This window comes from Megascapheus bottae, chromosome 2 (assembly GCF_031878675.1).
Source record: "Megascapheus bottae isolate mThoBot1 chromosome 2, mThoBot2.hap1, whole genome shotgun sequence".
NCBI lineage: Eukaryota > Metazoa > Chordata > Mammalia > Rodentia > Geomyidae > Megascapheus > Megascapheus bottae.
In genome coordinates, this window is record NC_143510.1 from 67694210 (window position 1) to 67706350 (window position 12141).

A 12141-nucleotide genomic window follows, 5' to 3' on the forward strand; every position below is an offset into this window, starting at 1 on the left:
CTATGTCAAGCTTGAACTCATCCAGGTTTAAGAGCTACTGAGCAAATAACCTATCTCAACTCTGTTACATCACACAATGACTGACTTTCAGAATACCTACTTCTAGACTTCACTAGAAGCCTGGTCTTACATGCGTTTTTCTGTGTATATGATCAATGTCTATTCCTCTTACTGTGCCATAATGCAGAACATGATGTCTAGTATTTGATAGATGAAGATTAGAAGTTAACCTTTATTAACCTTTCACTGAGCTAACCATTGCACCTTATCCCTCTCTGAGGAATCTGTCATTGTTATCTCTGCTTTCCAGATGAGGAAACTCAAGTATGTGATAGGTTAGTAGACTTGCCCAAGATGATACAGCCATTAAGTATTGAAAGCCAGAATTGAAAAAAAAAATCCGAGATCAAATCCTAGAGCTGTGCTCTGAAAAATAATGAAAGGATACAGTAACAAAAATCTAGTTTGGCATATTAGGAAATATAAATGTGTGACATAAAAGGAAAGTCTATGTGAGAAGACTAGAAAGAACTCTTCAGGCAGGGAAACAAAACGGATAAACCACAAATGAGGCCATATACTGAAGCATGAGAACCTCTTTGTGCATCTAAGGTGTTACTAATGATATCTTTATGCATTTAGGATTTATTACTGATGTTTTTTGTGTTTTCTTCTCTTCCAGTGCCACCATGGGCCTTAATAGCCATAGCCATAGTTGCGGTCCTTTTAGTCCTGACCTGCTGCTTTTGTATCTGCAAGAAGTGTTTGTTCAAAAAGAAAAACAAGAAGAAGGGGAAGGAAAAGGGAGGAAAGAATGCCATTAACATGAAAGATGTGAAAGACTTAGGGAAGACCATGAAAGACCAGGTAAAATACACAGCCCTCATTAACTCATGAGTTATGTTGCAGTCTCCTTCTGTGCCAGGAACTTATAGAAATAAACAACTTGTGGTTCTGTGTCATTGAGGAAGAGATCCCTGCTAATGTTTTCAGTGACTTGGGCAACATCCCAAGGAGTAATGGGATTTTCCTGTGTCTTTGACATGTATGTGGGAGGCCACCATTCACCACTATCCAAACAGCATCCTGGGTCCACCATAACAATGATGCTGATGATTTTGATTTCATCTCTTCAACCAGGCTAGCAGTGTTTATGATCACAAAAGCAGAATAAAGAAAACCTGACCATGTTGCACTTTGAAAAGTGCGTGTTTTTAACTTTTTCACTATCTGTAGCTATTGTTAAATAACTCAGCTTTATAGCTGCTCTATTACCATGGTGAACAATGGAGTGGCATGGCTTCATTTTGTTCCAGGTCAGTAACCAGTTGTAAAGAATAATGACTTAACTCCAGGAGTTTGGCCTAATGGTAGAGTGCTTGCCTAGCATGCACAAAGACCCAGGTTCGATTTCTTGGTACCATATACAAAGAGGAAGCTGGAAGCTGTGGCTCCGGTGGTAGAGCTCTAGCATTGAGAAAGCCCAAGGACAGTGCTCTGGCCCTGAGTTCAAGCCACAGGATTAGCATTATTAATGCTAATTATGAAATGTCCTTTACATTTGAAATAACCCTTACACTGAATATTTCTAAGGAACATGTAATTCGTATTAAAGTGTAAATGAGAGATTTTTCATAGAAACTACACTTATAGCTGTCATTGTTTCCTCTCAGATGGCTCAAAACTTCTATTTATTCCCAAATACGAACATATATAATTTTATCAGTTTTTCCTATTGGTATTAGTTGTAATTAAGCTCAAAAAATACATGGATCTCCTTAAGCACAAGTGAATCAAGTTTGAAAGAGACATTTTAGGTATATTTGAAGTTTCCTAGTCACCTACAAATTCAGAACACTAAACTCTTTCCAGTTACAGCGTTAAAGTTTTTTTCTCAAAGACCCTTTCGAATCGAATTGCAACCATTTCATAGAGAATCATTTCCTATCCCTTCCCTTTTGCTTGGTTTCAGAGGTAGAAAATGGATGTAGTACTCATCTTTAGACTCGACAGAGCTTTGGCTGAGTTTATAGTAGAAAGAATTCATTACCTCTAACAGTTTTGGATCACTTATCAAAGGCATGCATATGCATTCAGCTACAGATAGCTAATCAGGATCTTTCTCCTTGGTAAATTTTTTAAGTAGAAACTGAAATTTTGATTCATGCCTTTGCTTCATTTCAACAGTTTCCATAACAAGAAGGATTTGATACAGATTTCATTAGACATTTTATTGGGAGATCAAGTGTGGAAATGATCTCCTTCATGGACTGAAAAATATGCATGCCATTTTAGCAGTAACTTTAAACACAATAAATTTGAATATACAATACTATCATTTTCATGATTTGCTGTGGAATTCAAATGTGATTTTGCTATGTCCTGGAATTAACAATTGTATGCTCTAGAAAATGTTAATTGAGACCTGTAGTGTTTCCTTGTAGAATAAGAAATTTTTATTTTTATTTCTGGAATTTGTTCTGTATCATGTAAGATTCTAATTTATAACATAGTGCAAGTATATATTGCCTCTGTTATACCATGGATAAATGACTATTGATGGTGATTAATGTCTTTCATCAGTCACCTATTCATCTGGAGAAGGGAAGAAAATAAACCAACAGGGAAACACTAAGATGATAACTTATAGGAACCTTGTTATAGTAAAATACTTAGAATTCCAACCACCCAAAAAAAGTACTTTCTATGGTTTTAAGTATATCATATAAATAGGTCTTTTTTCTAGTGTATATGGCAATTTGATCTACAGAATGAAATATAATTGAAATAAATGAAAATAAGCCCAAATGATAAACAGTTCTATCATAGTACTTTATGCTACCATTAAAGCCTGAAAGAGTAATTAATGGTGAGTTCTGAACAACATGAAGGCAAATTAAAATCATTGTTAAAAGTTGTATTTCTGAAATATTTCAAACATGATATTGAAGTAAGCATGGAGTGGAGGTGGGCAAATTTAATTTCAATCCATGCCAAACTCACAGAAATTCAAATTTCAGTACTCATGGTTGTGTGCCTATTTAGTAAGCTTTTATAACTAAGAAAAAACCCTGGAACCTTCAGCATTGATTGCAAAACTAACTACAGCTAGATATGTGTGTTACATAGGGTTGAGATCGAAAGGTTTTATGTTTTATACCTTGAAACTTCACAACTTGTGAAATGCTAGATTGGAAAGTTGTTTCTCCATGGTTTTCACTAATGTGTGTGGATACTTTAATTTTTATTTCTTCCTTCTATGTCCTCCTTATCTGTGTTATGTCTCATGACTGTTCTGGACTGTCCCTTGCGGTAGGTTTCCTCTCCTACTAAACATCCCTAAGTCAAGGCTGACATACATTCATTGGCCTGGCAGCTGGGGCTCCACAGCTGAGGGCACACCATTCTGACACACATCAAGAGGCTGAACTAAACTGATTTGTGGTGGGGAGAAGGGAGCCATAAAATGTTTCCATTTTTAAAACATTCACAGAAATTTTTATTTTTATTTCTGGAATTTGTTCTGTATGATGTAAGATTCTAATTTATAACAGTGCAAGTGTTTATCACTTCTGTTGTACCAGCATTAGAAAGCTCAACTCTCACCCTGATAGACACACACAGGCAAGTCCCTTTGTACCGCCTTTTCAGTGTGTCTCATGAAATCCCAATCCAGATAGTGTGACTGGGAAGGAACAAGTGCTCCTTCTAAACACCTTTTCAATGTGAAACTGGACGTATGGGTCCCAAACTCTAGAAACTCAAAAGAAAGCCTGATGTTTACATCAAAGCTTTTGCAACCATGAAAAGGCTACACCTAGTGCTAAAATTGCTGACTTTACAAGGCTTTTCTTCTAAATATGTTTCTATAAGGAAAAAAATTGCTCTTATGATGCTGTAATAGCTACTGATTTAAAAGATCTGAATTATGTGATGGGACAGAAAATATCTTGTTTAAGCCTTGCATTTGTTACGATAATCCATTTCTTTGCTTTGGGATGAGCAGTAGCACTAAAAAATAATAATAAATTTCAGCCTCTTTTATGCAGAATAATTGCAGAGATGGTCTTGTAAATCTATCATGGATAAAAAGCACAAAGATTTAATATGTCATCTGTTTCGAGCTGCACTAGGGTGAAACATGATACATGATTATTTCTAAGAGTTCTGAAAAAGTATTTTAATGTATAATTGTTTATTGTATAACTGTATTGTCTCAGGTAGATTTTTCAGACAGAAGTATTCATTAAATAATTTGCTATTATTTTAAGGTTAAAATCTTCCAAGAGGGCAAACTACCTAAGTAAATTTTCTTAGCACACCCTCTCTGACAGAGTTATTGTCTTATACTTAGCCAAGGTTTTTAAAAAATCGATGGGATTCCATAGCCTAAAGTCTTCTAATTAAACTCAGTAGACTTTTCGCATCACAACACTAGCTCATGTTCCCTTCAGTGACACCTTTGTCTCTCAACTTCAAATATTAATGCAAATTTTTAAATAATGATGTTATTTCTCATCTTTAGCTACCAGTAAATTAACATTTTTTTATTTTCAAGGAAACATCCATGTATAAAAGTAAATTTCCTAAATTAGATAGTGGGGACCTAACTAACTTTGTAAAGGGTTTTACACAGATGCCCGTAATAGTGGTAGTCGTTTTCAATTTTTCGAAATTCTCATCCTCTGAGAAATTTCAAGCAGCACTAAAGGAAGCCTCTGTAACCACAGCTCAGCCCCGTTTCTATGTTCTTCTCACCTGAGAAGGAGCTCCACTCACCTAAGATGCACGCAAGTATTATAGGATAACAGTGGAGTGAGCTGGGTGGAGCTAACTGGAAAAAAAAAATATTGTAAAATTGAAAGACTAGGATGTCGTTTTTAGTGCCACTGAGTGTCTCTGTGTAAGTAGAATTTTAGAAAGGAGAGGATCTTTTCTCAGAATAAAGAAACAGGCAGACAAAAGACCATGTGGTACAGAGGATGGAGGTACAAAAGTGGCAGGACCATCATCTGGTCATTCCCATGCCTGTCTAATGCTTGATTGCACGTCTCGCATTTGCATCCTGTAAGAATTCTTAGAATCAGTCTGAGAGCTGACAGTAGTTGAGATTCTAAATTTTGCCAAAGATATAGAGCCATTAAACCAGGTATATGCTTTAACTCAATTTCTATCAAAGATTGCAGTAAAACCAGCACACACACACACACACACACACACACACACACACACACACACGCGCATGCACGCACAGCACTGAAAATTTGACAATCAAAATGCAGGAGACCAGATTCACTGTATATTCATATTTGTATCTCACTGGTCTCAACAGCAGAAGATACAAAGAGCCTTCACAAAGCAATAAAAACACATCAAACAACACAATAGAAAGGCAAGTATGAATTGATTCCTGAGTATATCAGTTAACCAGGGAAAAATGCAAATAGCTAATACAAAGAATTTTAATGTTTCAACATTTCTAGTGATCAAAAACAATATTTCATGATTTTTATTTTAAATAAATATTTCTAATGAATTATTATAACTTCTTTAAGGCAACAATAGCTACATTCCTAGAATATAACCTTTGATCTTAATAAACTTTATAATTGATAGTTATAGAAAATTTTACACAATAGAAAAATAAGTTATATATTTTGATTTTTAAAAGAGAGGAGCATTTTGGATATATTCTATGAGTTGAGCTTTCTAGTCTGTTAATCTATATTATATGTAACTTCTAGATATTAAAAAAGCAACTAATTGGCAAGACTAAGTTTTGCTAGTTCAACAGCATGGTATTTGTTCTCTAATATTTAATACCAACTTGAATTGTTTACAAAATTGCAGTTATGATTCTTTTTATCTTGTAATGTCAAGTAGAGACTCAAATCAATTTAGTTCAGCCTAGCTTTCTGTGGAGCTGTTATCAGCATCAATGATAAATGACTGCTGGAATTGGAGCAAACTTTCTCTCAACATGCATTTGCTAGGGGCATGGATTTTTCTTCTTTTTCCTTAATCATCACACATGCATATGTGAAATATAGGGAATTAAGAGTCCTTGAGGATCCCTTATGCAACCACCTTCATTTGAGGAAATAAGGCACCAAGAGGCTACACAGCTCATTCATATAACTGCACTGCATGTAGTAATGATGGTTTACCTGATGCTGAAGACTTCTTTAAACAACAAGAATGTGAAACCTGGCCTGGTTGATAGCATGTGTGTCCCACTAGCAAGAAATCAATCCATTCTTCTCAGAGCCAGATATAGTACTGACTTCCCATTTTCTTTGCACAATTTTACAGTTTTGCTTGCCATACTCTGAGGGGCTTCTTCCATTGCTTCCATGTTGCCTGCTGATTGGGGGGAAAATTTCCTTGCACCAGTGGAATTTTTAAAAAAACATAAGAAGCAAACGTAAATGTGTGTCAGACCAACATATTCCCAGCATTTTAGTGCTTGCTTCTCATAGCCTAGAGGTATAATTACAGGGCCAGTGTCACTTGGATTCTGAAGAAAAGTCCTTGAAATTCATATTGATCCCTTTCCCTAATCACAGGCCCTTAAGGATGATGATGCTGAGACTGGATTGACTGACGGGGAAGAAAAAGAGGAACCCAAAGAAGAGGAGAAACTGGGAAAGCTTCAATATTCCCTGGATTACGACTTCCAGAATAACCAGGTATAAGGGAAAATGTCTTCTAATTCCATTACATTTTCTGACATTATCAAGTAGAAATTGAAGCAAGATACTTCTTAAAATATTTCATTTGCTGTGAGGGGAAAATGCAATTATCTAAGCTATTGATGAAATAATTTCTAAGTACAGGCAGTTCCCTACTTGCTAATTTAACTTCTGATAATTAGAATTCACAGTATTCAACAGATTACATCTACTCTGGCACTTAGAGTAGGCAGGCAGAATACGAATTAACCTGAAGTAATCACTCTGTTCCTGAGGGTTTCCTGCCAGGCTTTGCCCACATGGTTCCCTCAGCCTGAGCTGGCATCACCTTCCATGGATTTCATTGACTTAACCGAGAACATTGACAAACAGGGATGCACATTAGAAATATAGCTTAGAATCCAAACAGGGCCAGTGCCCTTTGAATTGGATTACACTCGAGAAAAAGTTTTGGAAAATTAATGAAACTATGTGATAAAGAATCAGTAATGATTTACAGCGCACTGGTGGCTTGCGCATGTAATCCTAGCTACTCAGGAAGCCAATATCTGAGGATTGAGGCTCAAAGCCAGCCTGGGCACTAAAGTCCATGAGACTCTTATGGCTCAAGGGGTAGTGTGGTAGCCTTGAGCTGAAGAGCTCAGGGACAGCGCCCAGGCCCAGTGTTCAAACCCCCCCCCCAGAAAAGGAAGAAGAAAGATGAAATATTGCCAGTGGTTCCTAAACTATAAAACCAAAAACACCTGTTAACAATATCATGCTGCCAAGTGACGTCCCCAGTAGTAATGTGACAAACATTCTAGAAAAGTAGAAATATTTCCTTTCTAATATCCTTGAACCCTGCTTCAAAATGACCAGGAACAAACAATGATGAAAATGATATTCCTACATCAATTTCTCAGTTACATTTGATGAATGATAATGTTACCTACATCTTACTGACAATATTACCACGAGGGTTCAAAGGTAATTGTTAAAATCTCTCTATAAAGACCTGCTAGGACCTAAGATATTGCTGGAGATGTCCTTTAACTTCTAAATTATGGAAGAAGTGAAAGTGCTAGATAAGAATTAGTGCAAACGACAGGGTTGTTAGGAATCTATAAGACAATAGCCCAACTAGACAAGTTCCAGTCTTTCTAGTTCATTTGGCTTCACTCATCCCCTTGCTTGAGGAAGAATAAGTAACTTTAAGTACAATGACTACTACTAAAATATGTGCTACTGATAGCCAGTTTGATCAGCAGATAATGGCAAATGAAACCAAATGCTCAGCTTTGCGGATTAAGGTCCAAGGAAAGTGCTATCTACAGTTGCAGAAACTATGTACTACATATAGGGATCAATAATTGGAATCATGTCTCAACTTCCAAGGTTTCAAATGGTTACCTAAGAAGGGTATGTATGGATGTATTCTATCATATTTAGAAAATAATTAGTTCAGCTGCATTATAGCTCTAGCTAATTACTTCTAGAACCCTGAATTCTAGAACACTGCATATGGGCTTATTGGTATGTTTACAAAGATAACATTTACAATTAATGGAAAAAGGCATTTTGTATCCATTCTATCACTTCTACAAAATACAGGAGTTGGTTAGGAGCAAAATATTCTATTACTTAGATATTATTTATGTATATGACATGGGTCATCTTAAGCTACCTTGGCATATACCATGTTTTCCATGGCTTTAATGTCCTTTTATATAACCAGTATTTTCCCATTTTATTTTCCATTCCTATTTACTAGCAAAAAATCTAGTGCTATCTCCTGGTTAATCATAATTGTAAGACTTTTAAGTGAGCATTGAGTTCTATTAGTATCATTTTTTTCAGCATACAAGTTTTTAAGAATATAACTTATAGCAATGATTGTCTTTGTTAGAAGTAATGAGAGAACATTTATTACTGTTTTCAACAAATATTAAATCTATAAAGTGGCATTTTCTTTTCAGGATTTAGAAGGCCCTACAGAAATAGAAAACAATATATAAATGTAACATTCTTAACTAATTTAAAATATAAAATGATTCCTGTAAGTTAGGAAAGATGAAGTCTGAGAAACATTGAAGATACTTGTTAAGCAAAGCTAAAAGACAACCTCTAAAATACTCTAATTGAGAAATTTTCATGCTTATTAGAAAGATAATATTTTTCTTTTGTGCTGAAGTCAAGGGAGCTTAGAAGTAACTCCCCAAAATATCTAAAATAAAAAATGAGCTATTTTTAGAGTTTTACTATATTCTTGATATTTTCTCCATCCAAAATAAAATTAATTTTTAATGAGAATGAAGAAGTAGGATCAGACTTATTTAACTTGTCACATAAAAATAACTGTTAAATACAAATTTAGCAAACCATGAGACAGCTATTAGCTTGACTGTCTTTATACACCATTTCCTCCAGTAGTTATTCTTGGACCATCTGTCTCTGTTTTGTGTACTAACATTCTATAGTTGAAAGATGACATTACACAATAGGTACATAAGCCTTTAAATGGACACAAAATACTCCTTGAGAATATGGTCCAAAATGTACTTACAGATATGATGGGTCGGTTTTACAGAAATTACATGTAATTTTTCTTCTCTGTTAGCTAAAAAAACTCCTGTGATAATTTGAGTAGTTACTCAGATTAAGTTTACACTATGAATTGAAAACTTTTGGAGTGCCTGCATTTACTAACTAGTAAATACTCCACATAGTAGGTCTACCTCTTTTTTCCTATAAAGGTTTAAACCAGTCTATTGACATGAAAGCTCTATTTACAGGCTATCTAAACTTGTCCAGTCGCTCCTTTTCTTTCCTTTGTAAAAATATTAACAGTGTTATAATCTAATATTCTTAATGAGATTTAGGTTTGTGCAAGTCAGAAAACAGACTTGAATAAATGAAGCATCTATCCAATTATTTTTTGCCAGGCCTGAGCTTGGGCTCAGGGTCTGAGCACTGTCCCTGGATTTTCTCAAGGCTAGAGCTCTACCACTTGAGCCACAGCACCACTTATGACTATTTTCTATGTATATGGTACCGAGGAATTGAACCCAGGTTTTCATGCATGCTAGGCAAGCACTCTACCACTAGGCCAAACTCCCAGCCCCCCCGTTATTTTTTTTAAGTTGAGTTTCTGATGTATTTAGAAAAAAATCAGATACTTGATTACCTAGCATTGCAAAACACATCTATAATCTCCCTTTCCTCTTTAGGAAGCTCAAATTATATTCCTTTAACCCCATGTCCTATATCTAAATGCAAAATGTACTAGACAATAATAATGCTATTGTAATTTAAAGGAAAAAGTAGCCAGCATACAAGTAAGGTCAAGTAAGATAAACCTTAGAGAGCTTATTTTCTTTTTATCACAAAGTGGTAGCCAATTTGTAAGAAATTTGTATTTAGCTATTCTCAGACTTTACTGAAGAAAAATAAATCCTACTTTGTAATTACAGACTCGTGATTGTTTAACGATTTATTTCCACTCAGAAATCATGCCCTGGAAAGAAAAACAATGCACAAGAGCTTTTAGCAACTGGAAAGTTATTTGATTGCAACCCTTTTGCAAGTATGAATTCCATATTTAACTGTAATCAGCAACCTTTTAAAGCCTCTTTTGTGCTTAAAACTAGGCTTCCCAGAGCTTGCATCTGTCATAATTGGGTCTCTGAAGTCTAGAGAGTTCATCTCATTTGCCTTCCTTGTTCAGGTTTGTAAAAGAATGAAAGTTTGTTAAAAGCCAAAGAGGAACAGGGGAGATATTACAATAGGCAGCCCTGTGAACAAATCAATCTTTCCCCAGATGTCCAACAACAACCAACGTGTGTGGTTCTTTTCTGTCACACATTTCAGCTTCTCGTGGGGATCATCCAGGCTGCTGAACTGCCTGCCCTCGACATGGGGGGCACTTCTGACCCCTATGTGAAGGTGTTTCTGCTGCCTGACAAAAAGAAGAAATTTGAGACAAAGGTCCACCGGAAAACCCTGAATCCTGTCTTCAATGAACAATTTACTTTCAAGGTATATTTTTCTTGTGTTTACTTACAACCTTTCTTTTATTGTTTTAGATTTTTTTATAATAAGACTGGTTTCATCCTGACATATAGACACACATGGATTGAATAGTTATTCTGGGATATACAATGACTGTATTCAGACTCTTCAAAATCTTTGTCCTCTGTCTAGTGAGGATTCTATATTGCACTGAAATGGGGTCAAGGTCAGATTCAGCTCAATCTTTTCAGAAGGGAATATTGATTTTTTTTCATATTCACAATGTCACAGACACATCTTCAAAATAAGTCTGCTTCAAATGTGCCAATAGAATCAAATATCCACCATCCCTATTTTTGCCAAAAATAAAGCCTAAGGAATAAATTATTTTCCTGAATTTCAAACTTTGTGAAAAGTAGATCAAGCTGGTTCCAGTTATTGAACCAAGTAAGCTATGTTGCAGTACTTGCATGGTGTACCATGGGCCCTAGTCATGTTGCAAAAATCCTGGGTATGTAAAAAGCAATATTTGAACACACTAAATCTTTTCCTCTGTTATCAACAAAAAGATTGTGCACATTGTCTAGCATTTTTCCTTTACTGTAGGATCTTCCCTGATGTTCTTTATCTTGTCAAGACACATCAGTTGACAAACAATAAACGAGAGACATTTTGACCATTTCATAACTTGTCAGAAAAACATGCCCTATAGGCCTCAGGGATCTTTGTAGCTCTCAGCTTGAAGGCATTCATAAAAACCATTCTTTTGATGGAATATGGGAAATTATTTTTCAAATGCATTGCTTAGAACAATGCACTTCTGAAAAATGAAACATGCCAGCAGGCACATTCAAAATCACTCTGTCCATCAGCCATGCTGAGTGATAGCATGTGACTCACACCAGCAGCCACACTCAAGGGAGATAAAAATTGATGAAGCTGGGGACCAATCTTGTATCTCTGAACCTGCATTTCAGTTTTGTGATAAAGCAATATCTTCCTAACTTATTCTGAAATATCTGAGTTTTTCAGGACCAAAGTCTTTTCAGAATGGGTTGTTAAAGTGGACGAGGAGAGGTGAACACAGTCAAAATACTTTTTGTATATGGATAAAATAGAACAATGAGGCTTGTTCAAATTGGGTTGGGAAAGAAAAGGAAAAGATTAGAGAGAATAATCAAAGGAATGAGACTGATCAAGGTCCATTATAGACAGGTATATGGATATGTCAAAAATGAAACCCCTTGTACAACTAATTGATAATGATAATAATAAAAATATGGGGACAAAAATAAAAGCCTATAATGTTTCTGTGTCCAGGTAATTTAAAGTTGCAGTAATATCATTCTGGAGATTCTCGGTTTTTGTAATCCATATCCCAGAAAACATGGAGCAAACAAACTTCGAAAACATTCCAAACAATAATCAACAGCATCTGATATGTTAATTTTTATTTAGATGT

At 35.5% G+C, this 12141-nt stretch overlaps 1 protein-coding gene across 4 annotated transcripts in view; it reads left to right on the forward strand.

Annotated features, from left to right (window-relative positions):
• The window catches only part of Syt1 (synaptotagmin 1), a 374220-nt gene that overhangs the window by 231822 nt on the left and 130257 nt on the right, over window positions 1–12141 (forward strand). For 3 of the 4 annotated variants that reach the window (XM_090328295.1, XM_090328296.1, XM_090328297.1), the window contains 3 exons: window positions 683–867; window positions 6567–6689; window positions 10539–10706. In XM_090328295.1, the coding sequence (XP_090184421.1) occupies window positions 683–867; window positions 6567–6689; window positions 10539–10706 (476 nt within the window). The remainder of the gene's footprint in view (window positions 1–682; window positions 868–6566; window positions 6690–10538; window positions 10707–12141) is intronic. The other variant, XM_090328298.1, reaches the window with a different exon arrangement.